At 44.2% G+C, this 23,910-nt stretch overlaps 2 protein-coding genes across 2 annotated transcripts; both read left to right on the top strand.

Annotated features, from left to right (window-relative positions):
• Positions 1–7,202: 7,202 nt before the first annotated feature.
• Positions 7,203–8,369, top strand: LOC127774781 (uncharacterized protein At5g39865-like). Its single transcript, XM_052301074.1, has one exon. It carries the CDS (start codon positions 7,327–7,329, stop codon positions 8,065–8,067), a length of 741 nt encoding a protein of 246 aa, XP_052157034.1. The 5' UTR covers positions 7,203–7,326; the 3' UTR covers positions 8,068–8,369.
• Positions 8,370–20,459: 12,090 nt separating this feature from the next.
• Positions 20,460–23,699, top strand: LOC127773142 (probable inactive receptor-like protein kinase At3g56050). The gene is made up of 5 exons (XM_052299168.1): positions 20,460–20,920; positions 21,061–21,079; positions 21,556–22,315; positions 22,695–22,827; positions 22,926–23,699. The coding sequence occupies exons 1-5, from the start codon at positions 20,818–20,820 to the stop codon at positions 23,501–23,503; spliced, it is 1,593 nt and encodes a 530-aa protein (XP_052155128.1). The 5' UTR covers positions 20,460–20,817; the 3' UTR covers positions 23,504–23,699.
• Positions 23,700–23,910: the final 211 nt, after the last annotated feature.

Raw genomic sequence — 23,910 nt, 5'->3', positions numbered from 1 at the left:
ATGTGACCACCGTGACCGAGTGACCTTGGAAGTAGTGAGATAGTTTCCTGACCGTAATTAAAACACCATATAATAGCTTTTGAACCTGAGGGTATCTTGTCTTGGAGTCAGCCAAAACCTCGCTAACGAAATAAATTGGTCATTGGACTTTTTGAACATGGCCTTCTTCTTCTCGCTCAACAGCCAGGACTGTGCTTACAACCTGGGAAGTTGCCGACACGTATAACAGCAGTGGCTCTTGTGGATGTGGTGAAGCTAAGACTGGTGGAGTAGTGAGAAGTTTTTTGAAGTATTCAAAGGCTTTTTGTGCTTCGGGTCCCCACTGGAAATTGTCAGTTTTCTTTAACAACTTGAAAAAAGGCATCCCCCGCTCGCCGAGTCGTGAAACGAACCGGCTGAGCACCGCCATGCAGTCGGTTAACTTTTGAACATCTTTCTGGGAGCTCGGCGGTTTCATGTTGAGGATGGCACTAATTTTCTCCGGGTTGGCTTGTATGCCTTTATGGGACACCATAAATCCAAGCAGCTTCCCTGACGGTACTCCGAAGATGCATTTTTCAGGGTTTAGTTTCATCCTGAAAGCACGGATGCTTGCAAAGGTCTCTTCTAGATCCGTAATCAAATCATACTTCTGCTTGGTCTTGACGACCACATCATCCTCATAAGCTTCGACATTACGGCCAATCTGAGTTGAAAAACATCTCTGGATCATGCGTTGATAAGTTTCTCATGCGTTCTTTAATCCAAAAGGCATGGTGATGTAGCAGTAGGCCCTGAAGGGCGTGATGAATGAAGTCTTTAAGCAGTCGGATTCCTTTAGTCGGATCTGATGATATCTTGAGTAGCAATCCAAAAAACTGAGTAGCTCGCAGCCGGCCGTTGAATCAACTACCTGGTCAATGCGAGGTAACCCAAAGGGATCTTTGGGGCAAGACTTGTTGAGGTCGGTGTAATCAACACACATGCGTCACTGCCCCGTCTTCTTCCGAACCAGGACTGGGTTGGCCAGTTAGTCGGGATGAAGGACTTCCTTAATGAAGCCAGCTGCTAACAGCTTGGTCAATTCCTCCTTGATCGCATCCTTCCTATCCTGTGCGAAACGGCGGAGTCGTTGCTTGATTGGTTTAGCGTCTTCCTTAACATGTAAAGAGTGCTCAATCACCTCTCTAGGAATACCAGGCATATCAGATGGTTTCCACGCAAAGATATCTTTATTATTTTAAAGAAAGGTGATGAGCACGCTTTCCTATTTACAATCTAACTCAGCGCCTATTACAGCAGTCTTAGTAGGATCAGAGGGATCTAGAGGAATTTTCTTGGTCTTGGCGTCGCTTTCTCCGCTCTTTGGCATCTTGGTTGCAGGCACTTCTCCTTCGCTTGCAGTGGACGCAGCCAGTCGGATTTCTTCTCGGGCGAGCGTGCTCTCGCGGATCTGGGCCATCTCGCAGCTTTCCTTGTCGCATGTGACGGCTTGCTTGATGTCACTCCGCAGGGATATTACTCCTCGAGGCCAGGCATCTTCATCATCATGTAGGTATAGTGCGGAACGGCCATGAACTTGGCCAACGCCAGGTGTCCGAGTATGGCATGATACGCTGTCTCGAAATCAGCAACTTCGAAGCAAACGTTTTCTGTGCTGAAGTTCTTCCGAGTGCCAAAAGTGACCGGAAGAGTGATCTGGCTGAGTAGTGTAGCAGATAGCCCCGGGATGACTCCGTGAAAGGGTGAATTACTCGGCTTTAATTCCGTGCGAGGGATCTACATGTCGTCCAGAGTCTTGGCGAAAAGGATGTTGAGTGCACTGCCACCATCAATGAGGGATCTTCAAAGCCGAGTACTAGGGGATACCGCCCCGGGTGGACCATTCGGTCAGGATGATCCGAGCGGTCAAACTTAATTGTTGTCTCTGACCACCGAAGATATTGGGGCGTGTCGGGCTGAACAGCATTGATCTCCCGTTCGGTTAGCTTTTACTTTCTCTTGGATTCATAAGCCAGGGGTCCGCCAAAGATGTGGTTGAGTTCCTTGCAATGGTCTTGAAAACCAGTCGGGGTATCATCTTCATCATCCTTTTTCTTTGACGTGCTTTGATCTCCGTCAGAGGTTTTGCGTGCGTTCTTGGCGTATTGTTCTACAAACTGTTTGTAGACGAAGCAATCTTTGGCCGCGTGATTGGAATTGGGATGATGCGGACATTGGGAGTTCATGATCTTGTCAAAAGTGTTGATGCGCGAACGTTGTCGGGAGGATGGTGTAGTAGTTGCCACAAGTTCCTTGGGCTTACGCTTGCGATCCTTGTGATTGGTACTTCCACTCCCCCCTGTAGTCGGCGTATCTTTCTTCGGCTTCCAAGTGGTGCCTGACTGCTTGGATGTGGTAATGGCATCTTCGGCTTTGGCATATTCGTTGGCTTTTTCGAACATCTGCTTAACCGTCTTGGGAGGCTTGCGCCCGAACTTGCCGACTAGGTCTTCGTGGTGAATGCCCTTGGTGAAGGCGGCGATGATGACGTCGTCGGTGATGTGAGAGATCTTGTTGCGTTGCTCGGAAAAGCGTTGGATGTAATCTCGAAGCGATTCTCCAGACTTCTGAATGACGTTGTAGAGATCAAACTGAGTACCAGGGCGTTCAAAGGTACCCAGGAAGTTGGCGATGAAGTGGTCGCGAAGTTCCGCCCATGATCCGATTGTGCCACGGGGTAACCCGTGAAGCCAGGACCGGGCAGAATCCGCTAGGGCCACAGGCAAATAATTCGCCATGGCTTTGCTGTCTCCTCCCGCTGCGCGGATTGCAAGACCGTAGGCGGTGAGCCAAGACTCCGGGTTAGTGGTGCCGTCATACTTCTCGATTCCAGTAGGCTTGAAGCCGGCTGGCCAATCCACTCGATGCAGGTTGCTTGTAAAGGCAGTGACTCCATCCACGTCGTCGTCGTAGCGATCTGGTGAATGGTGGGGAGCGTAGCCTCTTGCCGCGTGGCGCTGGTTGATAGTATCGTGAAGATCGACGGGGCGCCTGCAAGGTGGGGAGCGTGGTCGTTCAACTCGACGCTCCCTGTGTAGCTCGGGGGGTGAGTGGACAAATCGCTTGTCGTGACCCCTGCTCCTACGACTGGATCCCGCACCTACGACGCTAAGGCTTGGTTGGTGGTAGTCTTGGGATCGAAGATGAGGAACTCGGCTGCCAGTCGGCGTGCGGACGCTTGCAGAGTTAACCAGGACCGAGGCGGCGATCATGGTCTTGGTCTGGTTCAAGATGTTGACGACGTGATTGGCTTGATTGAGCGTGTCTTCCTTGAGGAGGGTGTCGAGGAGGGTGATCGCTGCAACCGCGTTCTGTTGTGGGGCGCAAAAAACCGCAGTTCCCTCGACGTCTTGCTTCCCAATAAGTTCTCGTGCTCGTCGCCCGGCATCCAAGGCCCGTCGTCGCCGGTCCTCAGCCTCCTTTGCAGCCCGTTCACGTTCCTATTGCTCACGCTACAGCCGTTCTCGTTCTTGTGCTTGGCGTTTCTCTTCCAGTCGGCGTCGTTCGGCTTCCTGTTGTACACGTAGTTCTTCTGCTTCTCGGGCTTTACGCTGTTCTTCTGTCTCGTTGTCAGCCATGAAAATGCCAAAGTAGAGAGGCCTGTAGTTGTCTTCAAAGCCTTCGTTGAAGTCGTCGAGGTTGCGGTAGTCGTAGCGGTAGCCGAAGTCATCGTACTCCACGATCTCGGTTGGTTGCGAGTCGATGCCGGGGGAGCTGAGGTAGCCGTCTAGTTGTTCCGTCGAAATTGTGCTGAGAGGCTGGAGTATGACGCCGACTTCCCTGGAGCTAGGCCGGGCCGGGGCTGAAGCCGGATCCCGCCTAGGCCTACGGGGAGAAGACGCCCTTGTGGTGAAGACAGCAGCCAAATCATCGGGGAGTTTCATCAGGATCGGCGGAAAGGCCCCATCATCTTGATCGGGTCGTGTTGAAGTAGATTGAACCTTGTCCGAGTGGTTTGAAGCCAACTCAGTGGATATGATCTTGGGGTAGACCTCGGCCGAGTTCGGGATACCGAACGGGGCGGAGATCTGGTCTCTTCCCGACTGGTTTGAATCCGAGTCGAGAAGAGAAATCTTGCCGAAGTAGTTGGTGATGAAGTCGAGGCTGCCGAATCGGAACGCCTGCCCGGGAGGGAAGACGAAGTCGTCGATGCCGGAAACGAAACCCATCGCACTGGTCGGCGAAGAACTTGACGCAGCCCCTACCTGGCGTGCAAATTGTCGAAACAAGATTTCGGCAATACTAAAAGGGGGTGGCTATCAAGCTGGAAAAGTGGATGGGTTTAGAGACAAGGAATTTTATACAGGTTCAGGCCTTCTTAATCAAGAAGGTGCAAATTGTCGAAACAAGATTTCGGCAATACTAAAAGGGGTGGCTATCAAGCTGGAAAAGTGGATGGGTTTAGAGACAAGGAATTTTATACAGGTTCAGGCCTTCTTAATCAAGAAGTAATACCCTACTCCTATTCGGGGATTGATCCGCCGAATGTATTATTGATCGTATGATCTGGGTGAAAATCGTGCCCCTAGAGGCACCCGGACCCCTCCTTATATAGGGGAAGGAGTCCGTATTACAAAATGCAGTCCATATCCTAACGGAATATGTAATTACAGATAATATACAACTGTAACCGACTAGGATCTCAGATATTTCCTTGACATACAAGTTTGGAATTTAACCCGAGTCATCTTAAAGATATTCTATCTATACATGGCACCCCATACCCAGTCGGACTATACATACCGTGTAGGTATGGGGTATCCATAATCTCCACATGTGTCTCACCTCGAACTCGGTGAAACGGCGGAGGAAGGAGAGGATCTCCTCGTGCATGGCAGCCACAAATATACATCGGATAACTTTGTTGTCGAATTTACTCCCTCCATATAATGTATGACGCCGTTGATTTTTAAACCAACGTTTGACCACTCGTCTTATTCAAAAATTCTATGCAAATATAAAAATACTTATGTCATGCTTAAAGAACATTTGATGATAAATCAAGTCACAATAAAATAAATTATAATTACATAAATTTTTTGAATAAAACAAAAGGTCAAACGTTTGTCAAAAAGTCAACGGCGTTATATATTAAAATACGGAGGAAGTACTTGGTAGATGATGGGGCACAAACACATAGCATACACAACCAAAAAACGAAAGTGACTTCATAGTCTACTTGGTAAGGGGGTCGACGATTCCATAGCTTCTCGAATGGTGAGATTCAGCTTTAAGGGAGGAAGGAAATTAAAAGGATCCTCATCTGCGTAGAACCAGGTCATCGCTGTCGACGACGATCCGCTCGACGAAGCACGCCAGCGCGAGTCTCAGGCCCCGAATCATCGCACGGCCCTCCACCACACCAACCGTCCAGTGCTCCGTGGTCTCGGTGAAGGCGAGGCACCGCCGCAGTCGAAGCCACGGATGATGCCACCGATGCTCACTCGCCGAGACCCGTCGTGGAACACGGAGCCGTCAAAGTTCAGCTTGCACCACCCCGGCGTCGGCAGAGCCTACCTCACGATCAGCCAGGCCAGCCAGAACGACGGTGGTGAGGACGGGAGAGCGGCATGGAGCAGCGGGGAGCTGCGGTGAGAGAAAGATCGAAGATGACAGCGGCGGAAGCAGAAGCAAGAGTGACGGAGGTGGGGAGTAGAGGAAAAAGCCATGGTGGTGATTGAATTGGGCGGGAGAGAAAGGGAGGGAATGGAGTGCGGGTGACGTGGCTATTTATGGTCAGCTGGGCTGGGCTGGGCAGAGGCGATGCGGAGTCCGACTCCGATTTGAAGAAGGCCGCGCGCTACGATATCGTGTGGCTTAATCCGGTCCCAGTATAATTCGGCAAGGCGGCCCACTGTGGCTTAAGCCGCGATAACGATTCAGGCCTAACACTTTTATGGGCTTTTGGTCCAAGCTACGGAAGCTTCTCAGTACATTAGTTGCGCCTACTGGGCCGAAGAGAATAGAATTTTTAGCTGGGCCTACACGTTTTGCTGGTCTTCACGATTTAAGTTTCTCCACGACTTAGTTCCATTATGGATATTCTTTTAAAAAAATATAGAAACATATTTTTGTTCCAAAATTTAAAGAAGTGTACTCCTGTCTACTATTTTTTTGAAAAAGGCACTCCTATCTACTATGGAAGAGCCATTTTGCTTATAAGAGTAAGCAAAATAGTTTTTCACGCCAAATACACTTCTATAGATTTGCACTGCAAAATGCTTTGATAATATTCTAATTTTATCCGTTATGAACATATACATGAACGAGAATTAGGCCCGTTTAAATCCCACCCTAAAATTTTTCGCCCTGTCAGATCAAACGTTCAAACATCTGTATGAAGTACTAAATATAGGCTAAAAATAACTAATTGCACATATTACGATTAATTTGCGAGACAAATTTTTTAAGCATAATTGCTCCATGATTTGGCAATGTGATGCTACAGTAAACATTTGCTAATGATGGATTAATTAGCCTTAATAAATTTATCTCACGGTTTACTGATGATTTTGTAATTAGCTTTTTATTAGTGCCCGAACACCCCATGTGAGTGCAACACTATATAATACCTGATGTGACACGCCAAAACTTTACACCTCTGGATCTAAACACCCTTAGGCCTTCTTCGGTTACATCTGGATTCAATCCCGGCCGAGAATGAGAAGTATAGTAACAAATTTGTGATAGATGCAATGAGAGACCGGGATTTATTCCGAGCCGGGAACCAATTTACTCATGATAGGGACAACAAAACATCTGGGTTAGTTCCACACCTCTTGACTAGTGGATTGATTCCCGGTCTCTTATTGTCCATATCATGAGTAAATTGGTTCCCGGTCCAAAATAAATCCCGGTCTCTTATTGTATCTATGTAAATTTCTTACAATACTTGTTATTCCCAATCCGGATTAAATCCGGGCGTAACCGAACAAGGCCTTATTGCCTTAATGGTTGCAAGATAGTATCTTGCGAAAAAAAAAAGTGTCCACATAAAAATTCTGTCGATCACATCCATGGGCCCACTTGTCATCCTCACGCTCTATGAGTTGGCCCCAAAAAAAAGTCAGCACCAGGAGAAGAGATCAAAGGAAACTAACCCGATGCAAATCCAGCGCCACAAATAAGCAGCGGAGACAGTTAAAACGCATGGTTAAAATTAGCAAGCCAGAGGGGGCAGGGCGACCAACTAATTTCGCGCCAAATCCATCGCGCGCGCGCGCGCACCGCGGACTCCTCTCCTCTCCCCTCCTCCGATCCACTCCTCCCTCACCGAGTCACCGTCGATCGCTCGCCGCCGGCGCGATGTGGTCGCCGTGGGTCCGCCGCGGCCGGGCCACCGGCCGGCTCACGCAGTCCCCGTCCTTCTCCCCCTCGTGCGTGGCGTCGCCGCCCAGCAGCGGCGGCGGCGGCGGCGGCGGTAAGGCCGACCACCAGGGCATCGGCTCCGTCCTCGACGACGACGACGCGGCGCCCGCGCCCCCCGCGCCGGGCTCCCGGAACGTCCTGCACCGCGTGCGGTCGTCGACCAAGCTCCGGGCGTGCAAGTCGTTCGCCGTCGCGGCGGAGGCGGCCGCCGCGGCGGTGGCGGGCGAGCGGCGCGTGGTGCTCTACTTCACCTCCCTCCGCGCCGTGCGGGGCACGTTCGAGGACTGCCGCGACGTGCGCGCCATCCTGCGGGGGCTCCGCGTCGCCGTCGACGAGCGGGACGTGTCCATGGACGCCGCCTACCTCGCCGAGCTCCGCGCGCTCATGCGCCGGGACCGGCCGGCGCTGCCGCAGCTGTTCGTCGGGGGCCGCCTCGTGGGCGACGCCGACGAGGTGCGCCTCCTCCACGAGAGCGGGGAGCTCCACCGCGTGGTGGCCGGCGCGGCGCGGGCGGCGGCCACGCCGTGCGCGTCGTGCGGCGGGACGCGGTTCGTGCCCTGCGGCACGTGCGACGGCAGCCACCGGCGGTACAGCGAGAAGACCGGCGGCTTCCGCGTCTGCACGGCGTGCAACGAGAACGGCCTCGTCCGGTGCGCCGCCTGCTGCTCCGGCGGCTGACACGTGGCGCTCGTTCATAGATAAAAAAAAAGAAGGAAATTGGGAAATCTAGCAGCTGGATAAATATTGTCCCAAACGGAAATGTGCTATTCAATTCCGAGGAAATGGTTCATCAAATCAAAACAGTGTGTGATTTTCGTACGCACCACGACGACGGTCATATTTGATGCAATTGTTTTGGCGTAATTTTGTGTTCCAAAGATTAGTTGATGCAAATGAAATAGAGATAAATCAAAATCAAGGTTCATATGTTAACTTATCATTGTTCTGTTCCCAGTTTCTTTTTCATGAAACAGTAGACGGCCGGCCTGCTATGTTTTTATGTAGGCCCTCTTTAGACCCCATAGCAAAATTTTACATTCGGTCATATCGAGGGCTTGTTTACTTCGCGAAAAGAAAATTTTTTGGGTGTCACATCGGACGTTTGACCGGATGTCGGAAGGAGTTTTCGGACAAAGATAAAAAAACTAATTTCATAACCGCGAGACGAATTTGTTGAGCCTAATTAATCCTTCATTAGCACATTTGTGTTACTGTAACACTTATGGCTAATCATGGACTAATTAGGCTCAAAAGATTCGTCTCGCGATTTTCCTCCCAACTGTGCAATTAGTTTTTTAAAAAATCTATATTTAATGCTCCATGCATGTGTTCAAAGATTCGATGTGATGTTTTTGGAAAAACTTTTTAGGAACTAAACAGGCCCGAATGTTTGGACACATGAATAGAGTATTAAATTAGACAAAAAAAATAACTAATTACATAGATTGCGTGTAAATTGTGAGACAAATCTTTTAAACCTAATTACGCCATGATTTGATAATGTGATGCTACAGTGAACATTTGCTAATGACGGATTAATAAAGCTTAATAAATTCATCTTGCGGTTTACTAACTGATTCTGTAATTTGTTTTGTTATTAGACTACATTTAATACTTCAAATATTTATCCGTATATTCCATGTGACACGCCAAAACTTTACACCCCTGAATCTAATCACAGCCTTACTGTTCGCAGATCATGGATGGAATATCTATTTCCATCTGAATGATCTTCTGATCTTATTCCCGCCTAGCGCTGTGTTCGTTTGAGAAAGTTGAGACATTTTCATGACATGCAAAACAGAGTGATGTATTATATGATTAATTAAGCATTAGAAAAAATAGATTATATAAATTTTTTGAAGCAACTTTTCTATAAAAATGTTAGAAACACACATTGTTTAGTAGCTTAATAACGTGCGTGCAAAAAGTGAGAAAAATAGAAGTTAAGAAAGTGCACATACTATTTAAAAGGTGCAATCCCTTTTGGCTCATCAATGCCATTTGGCTTAAGCCATCAAGCAGTGTTTGGCAAATGTCTAAGGGAAATGATTTCCCACCCCTCTTTAAATATTAACCATTCATTTTCCCTCATCCATTTAATCCTAATCCTTCATTTATTTCCCAATACCAATCCCACCCCTTATTTCTCATTATCCAAACACACCGTCAGGGATCAGGGTCAGTTGGTGAGGGCTGGGAGTATTTTCCGTCCAACCAGTCATAAGCATGTAGGGATGGTTAGGTACTGTTTCATTCAGTTTAGGATTATTGTAATTTGGATTATAATGAGCAAGCTAAAACAAATAAGTAGATTATTATGATAGATTATTATAATCTATAAACCAGATTAGTATAATCTAATAATCTCATCTGGAGGAGATTTTTCTAGATTATTGAGTGGCTAAAGACCCACTACCCTTAGATGCCTTCAATAATCCAGAGAAACAAACAACTCACAACTTATTCTGTATCAACTTATTATAATCCAGCTTATTCAATGTAGATTATTCTCAAAACATTGATAGCTAAATTTGAGCAATGGGATGAGCCGAGGAAATGACTAAAATCCCATCCCATTTTAGACCTCCTAAATTAACGAGGTCTTAGAGCTTCAGGCCTTCAGGGGAAATCACTAGGTTTGGCGATCATCCAGCGCAGAAAACCACAGGTGCTACACTGAAACGCTCATGTTTTTAGAGGAAAAGTTATATGTGCCTGTAGTCGTGCTGTGATTCATCTAATGCACGGAATAGTGCCATGCTACTGTAGCAGTAGCCTTATTGTTAGGTACAACATAATTGTACTGCGACATTTTTTACTTACTCTCCCTCAGTTTCTTTTTATTTGCCAATAGGTACTACTTTATTTATAAAATCTTTGATATATAGTGTCTTTTCAAAAGATATAGATATTTGAAAAGATGTCGTATTATCAATAGTACGTTAGATGCTATTCTATGTGTGCTCACCAAAACATCATGATTTAATGTTTTTATAGATAAATTTATATTAGTTAGCTGTGTCCAATAATAAGAAAGAAGAGAGTATGACTCATGGATCACAAATTGGAGCGTGCAGAACAATATGCACCTTTAAGTCGTTCCTAGCTAAACCGGCAAGGGCTTCATTGGAACATACTAAGAATTATATAAGGTTTGTATAGGATTAGTTCAATTACCATGAAAAATTAATCCGTAAAGTCTCTGTTAGCATAAACACGGACCGACGGACGGGTCCTGCCATTGATTATTATGCATATAAATACGTACGATTATTGAGTTGGTTAGCTCCCTTAAGAGTTTACCCACCTCCTTAATTGATCTTTGCCCCAGGAATCATTAATTCAAATAAATTGTTTGTATTAACTATTTTTTTCTCAACAAATGTTACTAGTGCTCTATATCCATGCAAACTATGCTGTCCAACAGTTAGTTTAAAATTCCAAGCCCATTGTCCTAGATTTGTTTGGAGTTGTAATAATGCTATCTAAGTATTGGTTGTTCTCCAGTACTCGAATTCGATCTGGGGACATTGCTCTTCAATTTCCCGGTAAACATGTCAAAACTAATGGCATGTTCTAAATACTCCCTCCATCGATGGAGATATCTCTTTTGTCATTAAAATCAAGGAAACATTAACTCATCCTACATTAACGTTCGCGAAAAAAAAAACTCACCCTACATTAACATAGACTACAAAAATTATAATTTTATTTAGAAAACCAAAAGTTAAAATATGCTTAAGACTTTTGGATTAATTAAGGGAGTAGCTAATTGAGCTTAGCTACTCTTTTTGATTAGCATGTTTTCAAATTGCTAAATAGTGTGTTTTATGAAAAACTTCATATATAACAGGTGCTTCAAAAAATCAAATAAATCCATCTTTCAAACTTTTAATAATTAATACTAATTTAATCATACGATAACACGTTTCTTATTTTGCATACAACTAATCCTGAAAGGAATGTTCTTTACTATATATATGTAGAGCTATTGAGAGGTGTGGAGCAAGGTGATCGTCGATCAAGATATATAAGATCGAGTGCTAGCTCTGCTAATTAATTCTTTTTTTAAAAAAAAACGAGCCAGCACAGCTGGTGTTATATTAAGTAGGGGATATACTATTTACATGATCACCAACGGTGAAGGAGAGAAAGAAGATAAAAAGAAAAAGAAAAGAAAAAGCAAAAGAAGAGGAAAAAAAGAAGAGGGAGAAAACCACTAATCAATCAAAGAGTCTTATGCCGATAATCTCGCAGTGTTTGTTGCTCCACATATTCTCCATAGTTTGACTTCATCATGAATCTTGTCTAGTAGCTGCAGCAGGGTTTTTTCTTGATTTTGAAATACTCGCCTGTTCCGCTCACACAATATTTCCCATGCTACCAGCATGTGGATTGATTTTTTTTTTCTTTGGCTTTGTCTTTCTCACCTTGAGATGTACTCCCGATTCACCAGTTCAACAGCGATTCATTTTCATCATGTGTCAGGTCAATTTCGTTGCAGTTCAGCCTACCTAGGACCCTCTCCCAAACCTGCTGCACAAAAGGACAATCCTTGAAGAGATGTTGAGCTGATTCTAGATTCTTGTAGCATGGTCGACAGAAATAATTGTTTGGCCATTGTCTGATATGTAGCTAATCCGCTATCCAAATCCTATTTTGCAGCAACAGCCAGGCAAAGTTTTTGCATTTGGAGGGAGCCCATTGCTTACAAATTAGTTTTGCTGCAGTTGAGCTCATTCTTCCGTTGAATTGTGCTATATAAGCTGACCTTGCACTATATTTCCCATTACTCGTCCATCTCCAAGTTATGGTGTCATCAACACCTTCCGCGAGGGTGTGGTGTCATTGCTCCAAACTTGGTTGAATACCTCAAGGTACTCCTTGACTAGCCAAACTGTGGGGTTGTGCCCGATGTCTTTTATCCATTGGTCATTTGTTAGTCCTTTCTGCACTGACCTTCTTTTTTTTTTTGGCATGCTTGTATAGAGTTGGAGCCAATTCCTTGAGTGGTTGTCCTCCAACCCAGTTTGATTCCCAAAAGCTCACTTTGTGTCCGTCTCCTATTGATACCTTGGTCACTGATCCGAATAGTTTTCTATCCAGCTCATCACAAGGTGGGGATGTCCCTGCTCAAGGTTTGTTTGAGCTCTCTCAGCTGAACCATAGCCATCTCACTCGCAGCGTTCTCGCAAATTTGTCCAGATCGAGCATCTATCTGATTGACTAATGATAGTAATAGTGCGCCCAGCCGTAAACAAATATATGTATATAATGCCCAAATGTAAATTAATTAATTAGAGGTGCTATCTCTGCCCACCAAACTTGTAGTAGCAGTACAATCGATGGATGTTTCAGTTTTATCTGCTACGCAAATTAAAGCTGGACCGTCGTGGTTTCAGTTTTCGATAGAACGAATAAATGTGGACCTTCTTGCCGCTACTTTGAATTCCCCTTTTATAAATTGAGACACGAAGGGCTTTTTTCCATATGGGAAGTGCCATCTTGTTTGTCCTTTTCTTCCTAATCTATATCCCGACATGAAAGGGATCCTTTTTTCTTCCCCTAATTAGCGTATCTTTTTGCATATCTTAGCTTGGCCGAGTTTCAATGGTACTTGTGAAAGGGGTCATTTATTTTCTGGTGCTGTTACATTTGAAAAAAAAAAACAGCCTCTGAAAATTAAATTTATAATTTTTGCCATTGCTTGCTCAATCAATCATTTTTTAATGTCTGTTTTTGCTGTCTGAAAGTTCCGAGAGTTACCCCGGTCACATACTCAAATCTCCAATAATGATTAAGTTTTGAAAACCTTGCTAGAAAATGGATCAACATGGAAGAAGAGGGATAGAGTTGGTGTATGGTGACCAACAAGATCTGAGGATGAGAGAGGAGAAATGATATATGGAGGTTGAGAGGACAACTCCAAAGCTTGAAGTTGGCGTATGAGATGACTTGGGAGAAATATACTTCTTGCGTTCGTGAATATATGTTATTTGACTTTTTTCAGAATTTAAGGTGTGACTTTGACTATAATTTATTCATTAGAACAATAAAACTTTTGTTTATAAAATATAATATAGTAAATTTCACATAACTTCACATACTTTACATACTTTGATTTAACCATTGTAAACTATAGATTTAAGGCGGCACATCCCAAGCTATAGATTTAATACAAAATATATCAAGAAACTACAAATTTAAGATGGAGTATCATAAAACCATAAATCTAATAATAGAGTTTTACAAAACTATAGGTTTATAGTTCAAATCCCTAACACTACTATTTTGTTGGAGTTACAAAAGTTTTGTGTTGAAATTAGTATTAAATTTATAGTTTTGTGATACTATATTTTAAATTTGTACTTGCACGATAACTTGATGCTAAACTTGTATTTTTATGATACACCCTATCAAATATATAGTTTTAATTTAATTGGATCAAAATAGTTTTATATAATTTACTCAAATTATAAGTTTACGATATTATAAAGTATACTTAAGTTTTAAGGATAAATATATGCATTATATTTGTGTTTCCAAACTACTTCTAACTATTTTAAAATGCATCAATAGTCAAAATTTAAAATATTTATTAAAATTTCAAACGACATATCTATATACTTATGGGCAGAGACCGGAGAGACAATTATAGACTTGCGAGTCCAACATTACCATCAATTTTTGTAGGAGGACTTAGATCTATCTTGTAGTACTATGATTTTCTTCTTTTAAGGAAAGGGGAAAAAATGATGTCTTAATTATTCTTCTCAGACATTATTATTCCACCTACTTTGGCCTAAAAAATACCCTTTGCCAAACAGAAAGCACATCGATCTGACCTTGACATGTCACATTCCAAGCACCTTAAACCCAACTTTGACTTCTTCCTTTTTCTCTTTCTTTCTCGCGCGCGGGTATCTCTGTCTATTAACTAAACTAAACATGCAACGCAACGAATTGTACCAACTCTGTACTAGCTCTAGCTACTACCATATAGAACGTGACATATATAACTACGTTGTCAATTTAACAAATACTACTTATATATTATTCCCTTCGGTTTCAAATAGCTGCCATTATTGTTGATCTGTATAATTTGAACTTTGACGATCAACAAAATTATAAAAAGATAGCTCATGGTTTACCACTAGTACAGATCCTTCTATCTGTGACGGGCTCTAATATGCTTAGAAATAGCGGGCCGTCACAAGGAAGTCATCTCAATCGGGCCGAAAAAGTGCCCGATTGAGATATGGTCGCTCAGACATGTTAGATGGGTATAAAACTTAAGCCCGTCACGGATGACACCTATCAGTGACGGGCCACAACTTTAGTCCCGATTAAGATAACATTCCATATCTCAAATGGGCCTAAAGTTGTGGCCGTCACAGATGACCATCATCTGTGACGTGCACCAACTTGAGGCCCGTTTGAGATAACAACTAGGCCTGTCACAGATGACTCATCAGTGACGGGCTATATACTTAATCTCTATCGGTCATTAACTAAAGCCCGTCACCGATGACTATTTTTCCATTTTTCATATGAAATGTTTATATTTATAAGTTGACTATAGCAAAATAATTTTATGGGTAGTAAATGATTTCAAATGGAAAAAATGTCAACAACAAAGTTGTATAACTTATCAATATTTACAACTTTTAGTTTGGTCATTTTTCAATATAACATTTTTTTAACAGTTTGAATTTGAATTTAAAAATATGACAACTTCAAACAACATTTTCAAATACTAAATGATTTCAATTGAAAAAGTCATCAACAACAAAGTTGAATAACTCATCAAGATCTAAAACTTTTATTTTTGTTATTTCTTCATCTGACGAAATGTTAGTAATATTATTCACAAATCTTACATATATGTGTTATAGTTTATAAAACCAGATAAGAGATATGTCAATTTTGTGAACAATGTTACTATCACTTTGTCGTATGAAGAAATGACCAAAATAAAAGTTTTAGATCTTGATGAGTTATTCAACTTTGTTGTTGATGACTTTTTCAGTTGATATCATTTAGTATTTGAAAATGCTGTTTGAAGTTGTCATATTTTCAAATTCAAATTCAAACTGTTCAAAAAAATGTTATATTGAAAAATGACCAAACTAAAAGTTGTAAATATTGATAAGTTATACAACTTTGTTGTTGATGACTTTTTCAGTTGAAGTCGTTCACTGATCTAAAATTTTATTTGAACTTTTCAAATGTTGAATTTCAAATTTCAAATTGTTTAAATAGAGTCAGATGGAGAAATGACCAAAATAAAAATTTTGCACCTCGATGAGTTCTACAACTTTGGTTTTGGTGACTTTTCCATTTGAAATCATTTAATAACCCCAATTTGACATCCTGGCCTAGAGCATAATAGGATTAATAGAATACTCATACCAACATGTTACAATTACTTTTTCGGAAGCCAATCTCTAAAGAACTTTGACGTTAAGTGTGCTTGGTCTGGAGCAATTTCGGGATGGGTGACCAACCAGGAAGTATGAACTTCCCACGTGGGTGCACACGAGTGAGGGCTAGCCAAAAAATAAAATTTATTTATTTTTAGAATATACTCATCTGTGACGGACATTAACTGGTCGTCTGGGTCAAAGCTATCGGTGACGGGCTTTACTTAGGGCCCGATTGAGATAGAATCATCCGTGACGGCCGTTTGCCCGATTGAGATAGCTCTTCACATCAGTGACTTCTAGCCTGTGACGGACGCCATGCCCGATTGAGATGGGGCTTGCCGCCCGATTGAGATGAGGGTATCCATTCTAGTGTACAAAAGTATTGTATATCTATGTTAAGGATACAAAACACACTTGGTGAATACCAAATATTTTTGAAGTATCGATCTATGCATTTTCTTAAAATGACGGCCGGCGAGCAGTTAAAGTTTAAAAATAAATGAATAGTATATCCAGTATATATATCAACATCGCCCAATGTTTAACGTTGGTTAGTGCAAATCAACGTCAAACAAAAAGGACGGAGAGGGAGTATTTGTCCAGAGATCAGGAGTAGATCGATCAGTACACGCACGTACGTACATTAATTACCAGATGTACGACAGATGAAGCTGTCCCTATTGGAGAAACCATCTTTAGTCGGTCGCCCAAAAACTACAATAGTCCCGGTTTAAATAGGAACAGAGACTAAAGATCATTTTTAATCCCGGTTAAAAAAAATTTAATCTTTAGTCCCGATTAGTAACTAAAGATCATTTTTAGTCGTGATCAAAAGGTTGTTGGGTCAAATTCAGACCCCAATTATCTTTAGTCCCGGTTGGTATAAACAACCGGTACTAAAAATAGGTTTTTAGTCCCGGATGTTTATACCAATCGGGACTAAAGATAAAACTACCTGAGCGGCGCACGCCAGTAGTCTCGATCTTATCTAATCCCTCCCCCTTCCTCTCTCTCTCCTCCCTCTCATTAACAACCTCCTCTCAGATCCGGCCTCTCTCAGATCTCAGCCTTCCTCTGCCCTTCCTCCCCCTTCTCCTCTCCTCCCCCTCCCTACCTCCTCCACCTCCCATACCCGAGCGAGCCCAGGCGGCCGAGCCCGGGCGACGGCGGCTGGCGCTGTGGGCGGCGGGCGGCGGGCGGCAGGCAGTGGCCTCCCCTCTGCCGGAGGGGAGGCGGGAGGCGGCAGCGGCAACCCTTTTTGTTTTTTTCGAATTTGTGAATCATTGGATCTGAGAACTTGTGAATCATTGGATCTGTGATGTATGTGATTTGTGATGTATTGATGTTTGGATCTGTGATGTATGTAATTTGTGATGTATTTCTTTTAGAATTTGTGATCTATTTTTTTAGAATTTGTGATGTGAATCTGATTTGTGATGATACTTTGATTTGGGGATAGGATTTGGGATATGTAGGGACATTTGGGAGGAGCAATGGAAAGAAACAATAAAAAAAATGGTGACCAACCGGGACTTTGCGCTGCCATCTTTTGTCCCGATTGGTAACATTAAAGATGTATTTTTAGTCCCGGTTATTTTAACCGGGACTAAAGATAGCGATCTTTAATCCCGGATTCATAGTCCCGGTTAGAAAAAAAGGGGACTATAGGGGGTTACCAGCCAGGACTATAAAGGCTTTCTCCACCTGTGTGTTTGCTTAAGCTTAAAACCTAACTGATACCATATATACCACGTATATATGCCTACAACTTGCACTATATTATTGTTATTAATTATCTGACACCGTACCATGCATGCATGCAGCGCAGGACATATATGCATGGCCGGTGGAGCTAGCTATCGATCGATCGAGGAAGAAGACGACGACGTACGTTGCCGTCGTTGGCTTAGCTGCACTGCATTTGCATATACACGTACGAGCGAGCGAACGACGACGACGCGCGCGGCGGGCGAGCGATCCCCATCTATCGCAAATCGCAATGAGGCGCGCGCGCGGCAGCAATCGAGCGGCGCGCATGCAACTAGCTACAGCAACGCGCCACCCTCTCCCGGCCTCCATCGACCGAGAGCGAGCGCTTGTGTGCGTGTATGTCTTCCACGTAATTGAAATAATCTTCGATTTTATATATATATGGGTGTGTCAATGGAACTAACTTATATTACAAGAGGTAATCGATCGAGAGCAAGATCGAGTCTGTGTGCGCTTGCATGTCTTCTACGTAATTGAAATAATCTACGACTTTATATGCGTGTGTCTGTGAGGGTGGAGCTACACACATTATAAGAGGGGGAGTGTCAATAACCTGGCTGAGAAATTCTTTTAGTTACAGTTTATCTATTTTCATTAAATGGGCATTTTCTCCATGCCAAACTCCCGTATTATCTAGTTTAAATTCGGTTGAAGTAGAGTAAAACAAGCATGTCTCCTATGTAATTGATAAAAATGAAGAACGAAATTAGCGATCGGCATAGCTGGCTGAGGCTGCGCACCGAAGGGAGCCAATAATCTTACGGTTCACTACACAGTTCTTCACATTCAATCAGTTCACGTAGAAGTTTCCAGCTTGCGGTACACTTCGACGTACAACTTCTGACGAACTCTGTCTTCCTCTGGATTGTCTAATCCCATCGGGATTGTCTATTTGTCTTCCTCTGTTTATGGGACAGGTCATAATTTAATTTAATCGGCTTGGTTACTAAGATATCACAAACGACGCAATCAACACGCGGTGTGTTAGGAAAATCTCTGAGAATGCTTTGCTTTGGTGTCAAATCTGCATGAGACCTCACATCAGTTTCCTTGTTGATGTACCATCTACCACGCTTTCTAAAGCTTAATCCTGCCTGACCTGACCAACTTGATGCATGGTAGTAGCTAGCATCCCCTTTGTCTTTGGCAGCTCATCCTCTTCAACTACCTCAACGGCAGAACTAGCTAGGAGTAGATAGCCAGAATTTTATGTAAAAAAAAATAACTGGACTATTGAGGCACATGAAGCAGTGTGAACGACGTTTTCAAAATTCAAAATTGAATTCGGGCCTCAAACAGAAAAACAAAAATGAGTTTGAAATTTGACTAGTTAGTAGTTAGAGATGCAAGCTGGTTTTGTCAATTAATCCCATGGGCAACACAAACTATGTACTCCCTGATCCATTCCATAATATAAGGGATTATTTTCTTTTGGGAAAGATTAAGAATGAAAAGAAAAGACTGCAATGCCTCTATTGAATGTGATTTTGGTTGTGACGAGTGGGTAGTTGAAGGTTAAAATAGGTAGAAATTTGAATTAGAATTAATGGAATGTGACAAGTAGTATAGCAAAGTCCCATTGTGGGACTAATAGTAGGAATAAAATCTCTTACTTCTTCCGTCCCATAATACTTGTCTTTCTAGCATTTAAAAATTATCCCAAAACAGTTGCCATTTTGAAGTACTACATGTCATATCAACCACTTCCAATTCAAATTTCTCCCTATTCTACCCCTAACCACCATCCCACATCCAATTATCCATTATTAGTTAAGGGGTATTATAGTATTTTTTTTTCAAATATTAGTATATGCTAAACAACCTATAACGATAAGTATTTTGGAACGGTGGTAGTATATTATGGGATGGAGAGAGTAGAAAGTGAACATTTATTGGGTGAGGTGAACAATGGCCCACTCAATATATTTCATCGCAATTAACCAGACCGCATCCTTTGTCATTAGTGTTGACCATTTGACTTGCATAAATGAAGTTTAAAATTTTCATTTGGTGAAACCTCTAATCAAATTTTCCCAAACTGTAAAGTTCAACATCTCTTAAACATTTAGATTGGATAAATAATGATTTTATTGTAGATCTGTCTTCACAACTATTTTTTGCCATCCAATTTTATTTTTCTTATTTCAGGCATCCGAAATTTTTGTAGGTAGCAAACACTTACCAAAAAAGGAGCGCTTTTCCAACAAATATTGGAAGTAATTCACTATTTTTATTTTTTCTAAATAGCCTCAGTCTTGAGCCATATTAGCACATATTTCCAAGAGTAAAATCACGCAACCTGTCCAGAATCTAGTTTTTTAAACAATAATTAATCGTACGAAATTCGCTTATTTACATGGTTTATATATATTAATGATGGCCAAAATATTACAGTCATACCAGATTTTGCCAAAGCTGAACTCCCCCTGTGATCGAAGAACACATACCAATCTTGTAGCGTTAGGCAATGTACAAACTTCACAGAATCAAATCTCCTACCCTTCCGTTTCACAATGTAAGTCATTCTAGCATTTCCCACGTTTATACCAATGTTAATGAATCTAGACATATATATTTATCTAAATTTATTAGCATCATTGTGAATGTGGGAAATGCTAATATAACTTACATTGTGAAACGGAGGAAGTAATTCAGAAGGAATAACTAATACCTTGGCCCTAGCTATACCATAGCAACCTGATCCTATCTCACCATTTCGTGATAAAAGCGCCTCCTTTAATTACAAACCTCTCTTTTTTTTCTCTTTCTAGACAATTAATTGCTAGTACAAATTAAAAGCCCCCCTCTAGGATTAGGACACTGATTAAAACCCTTCTTTTGCGAAATCCGTAACAATTCTACTACTATCATGTATCCTCCTGTGACTTCTCACCTATCGCAAGAACCCCAACCACTGGATGAAGTGGGCATAGTACATGCATACTCCTAAGCAATAGTAGCACTAGTTAGGTCGAAAAAATCCAAATCGAGCCAAGCACAAGAATTTATTGTCGCCGCGTGCCGTGGGCGGCGTGGCTCTCGCTAGCTCGCCGCAGTGGTCACGCCCAAATCATCTTCTCGCCTCTGCTTCTTGCTGCTGCCTAGCTTAGCTTGGCTTAAGCTTATCTCTCTTGCATTGCTTTCCCTGCCTCCTCTGCAAGAGCTCCATCATCATCGCCATTGCTGCAGGCTTCTCTCTCTTTCCCTTCTTAAGACCGTCCTGCTCTTCATGGAGAGGATGAGCAGGGTGGCGGTGGCTGTGCTGCTGCTGCTCTGCTTGCAGCTTCAGCTTGGGATCAGCGGCGGCGGCGGCGGCCATGGTGCTCGGCGAGGTGTGTGTTGTATTTTTGTTTTTGTTTGTTCAGATGATCAGCTTGTCCAAGAATGTTCTGGTTTCTGTTTAGCTGATTTGTGTATGTTTTGAAATCATTGTTATGATGTGGTGTTGATGGAACGGCGAATTGGAATGAAGGCGTGCGCCCTGCAGCTCGGTGAGAACGATTGATGTTTTCTTGGCTCACTTTCATGTTCGTACATGCCCTGAATTTCAGTCTAAATTTTGACAAAATTCAGAGACTCTTAATTATAGGCAGCAGTAATAAAGTTTATTTTCAAAAAACCGCAATAATAGAGTTTCCTTTAAGGAAATAATAATTCACAGTGTTATAATTAGGTTGCAGCTTGGGCATAATTTCTTCTTCTCTTCCATCACAAGTTTCCCCTGCATTTGAACAAGCATAGGCCAAATTTGCCTGAATTATCCGTGAATGTTCATCACAAAGACATTTTTCCATAGAAATCAAAGTAGATATAGAATGGTAGGAAAAAATTTTGTGCTAGGAATGTTGTCGTGGCTGTCAGAGATGGACAGCTGAACAACCAACCATTCGACCCCATCCGGGCTGCACGCATGTTCTTGTCCAATTGCTCGTCAACTTTAGCCTCATCTCTGCTCAATCATTCGCAGGTTGATCCATGCCAAGAAGTCATCATCATCTTCGCAGCAGCAGCAGCAGCGGAGCAGGCACGCCGGCAGCAAGGCCGGATGGCCGTCGACGTCGTCGACGCCGTCGAACCCGTTCGGACTCCCGATGCTGCTGCCGCCGCCGCCGCCGCTCAAGGACTGGCCGCCATGGCTCGACATGCCGCCGGTCCAGGGCCCGTCGAGCTCGCCCTCGCCTTCGCCTTCCCCTGCGCCTTCGCCAGCGTCGTCGGCCGCGGTCGCCGAGCACGCGGCCCCGCCGCGGCGCGGCGAGGAACACGCGCGCCCCCGCAGCATCGCGTTGCCGCCGGCGTCTAGCTCCGGCGACGCCGGCGAAACCAGCCGGCCGGAGGTGACGGACGGGAGCGCAACGAGGCGCGGCGGCGGCGGCGGCAAGACGAACTACGTTCTTGTGGCGGCGGCGGGGGCGTCGGTGCTTCTTGCGGCGTCGGCGGCGGCGTTCGCGGCGTGCTACCGGTCGAGCAAGGTGGTGAGGAGCGTGCGGCCGTGGGCGACGGGGCTGAGCGGGCAGCTGCAGAGGGCGTTCGTGACGGGGGTGCCGGCGCTAAGGAGGGCGGAGCTGGAGGCGGCGTGCGAGGACTTCAGCAACGTCATCGGCTCGCTGCCGGAGTACACCATGTACAAGGGGACGCTCTCCAGCGGCGTCGAGATCGCCGTCGTCTCCACCACCAAGACGTCGCCCAAGGACTGGTCCAAGAAGTGCGAGGCACACTTCAGAAAGAAGGTATTACTACTGCCTCCCTTTGTAAATATTACTATTATTATTGTTTATTTTATTGTTACTTGGTTTATCATTAAATGTAATTTAAATATTTGCAAAAAAAAAGCTAAATAAGGCCAATGGTCAATGACGTTATGTATTAAAAACCAGAGTAAATAATTGTCAATTAGAGTACATCCACAAATCATATCTAGAATCTTTAGCGTGTGTAAGATACGTTTCCCTTGATATTATTTTAATTTTGACTACCAATAATGCAATACTTGATTATTTTTTTTCCCTAGGTCCCTATGAAATTGAACTGATTCACTGATTCCTGTGAAAAAGTTTACGAGATAACGGTGCCTAACATTGTGTCATTTGTGTTGGGGGGTTGTTCCAGATAACGAGCCTGTCGAGAGTGAACCACAAGAACTTTGTGAACCTTCTTGGCTACTGCGAGGAGGAGCAGCCGTTCACGAGGATGATGGTGTTCGAGTACGCCCCAAACGGCACACTATTCGAGCATCTCCACGGTAATTTTCTTTGGAACTTTGGATTTCTACCTACTTCGACACCCCGACCTGTAGCAAGCACGAAAAATGGCAGCTGACATTGACGGTGGGAAATGCAGCGAGGGACGAGGGGCACCTGGACTGGCCGACGCGGCTGCGCGTGGCGGTCGGCGTCGCCTACTGCCTGGAGCACATGCACCAGCTCGCCCCGCCGGAGATCGTTCGGACGCTGGACGCCTCCACCGTCTACCTCACCGACGACTTCGCCGCCAAGATCTCCGACGTGGGCTTCTGCGAGGAGGAGATGGCGGCGGCGGCGGCGGCGCCGGCGATGGCGGACAGGGAGAGCGTGGTGCACGGGTACGGGATGCTGCTGCTGGAGATGATGGCGGGGCGGCTCGCGGCGTCGGAGGGCGGGCTGGTGCAGGGGTGGGCGGCGGCGCTCCTCCGCGGGGAGCGGCGGCTGCGGGACGTCATGGACCCGGCGCTGCGGGGCGCCTTCCACGCCGAGACCGTCGACCGCCTGGACGCCGTCGTCCGGTCCTGCGCCGACCGCGACCCGAGGCGGCGCCCCTCCATGGCCGACGTCGCGGCCCGGCTCAGGGAGATCACCGCCATGCCGCCCGACGCCGCCACCCCCAAGGTGTCGCCGCTCTGGTGGGCCGAGCTCGAGATCATCTCCACCGAGGCAGCCTGACCAGCGTGCCAGTATTTGTAACTTTGCTCTTGAAATGAACCTACTTTGCATCCATCTGTAAATATGACATGAACAATGAGGGGATTTCATATGTAGTGTGCGTGCAGATTCTTGTGAGGTGTTTAACGAGATTGAAATGTAAAACCTTGTGTAGTTTCACAAACCAATCTACCTGAGCTGTACAGCTTCTGCATAACATTCATCCTGCACATAATACCTGAAACCAAAGCATATACAAGTTCAACGAGTATCAACAAAAGTAAAGTTGTGTGGTAGCATCACAACGTCTAGTATATAACTGAAACCAACATCTTGACAAGTTTGAAATGACTTGCCAACAAGGATGACAATTGACAAGAACATTGCATTTGCAAATACACATGACAGGCTGGCAACTTTAATATCAC

The sequence above is a fragment of the Oryza glaberrima genome, chromosome 5, assembly GCF_000147395.1.
Source record: "Oryza glaberrima chromosome 5, OglaRS2, whole genome shotgun sequence".
NCBI lineage: Eukaryota > Viridiplantae > Streptophyta > Magnoliopsida > Poales > Poaceae > Oryza > Oryza glaberrima.
Note: the sequence above shows the minus strand (reverse complement) of the source record. Positions and strands in the feature narration are given on the sequence as shown.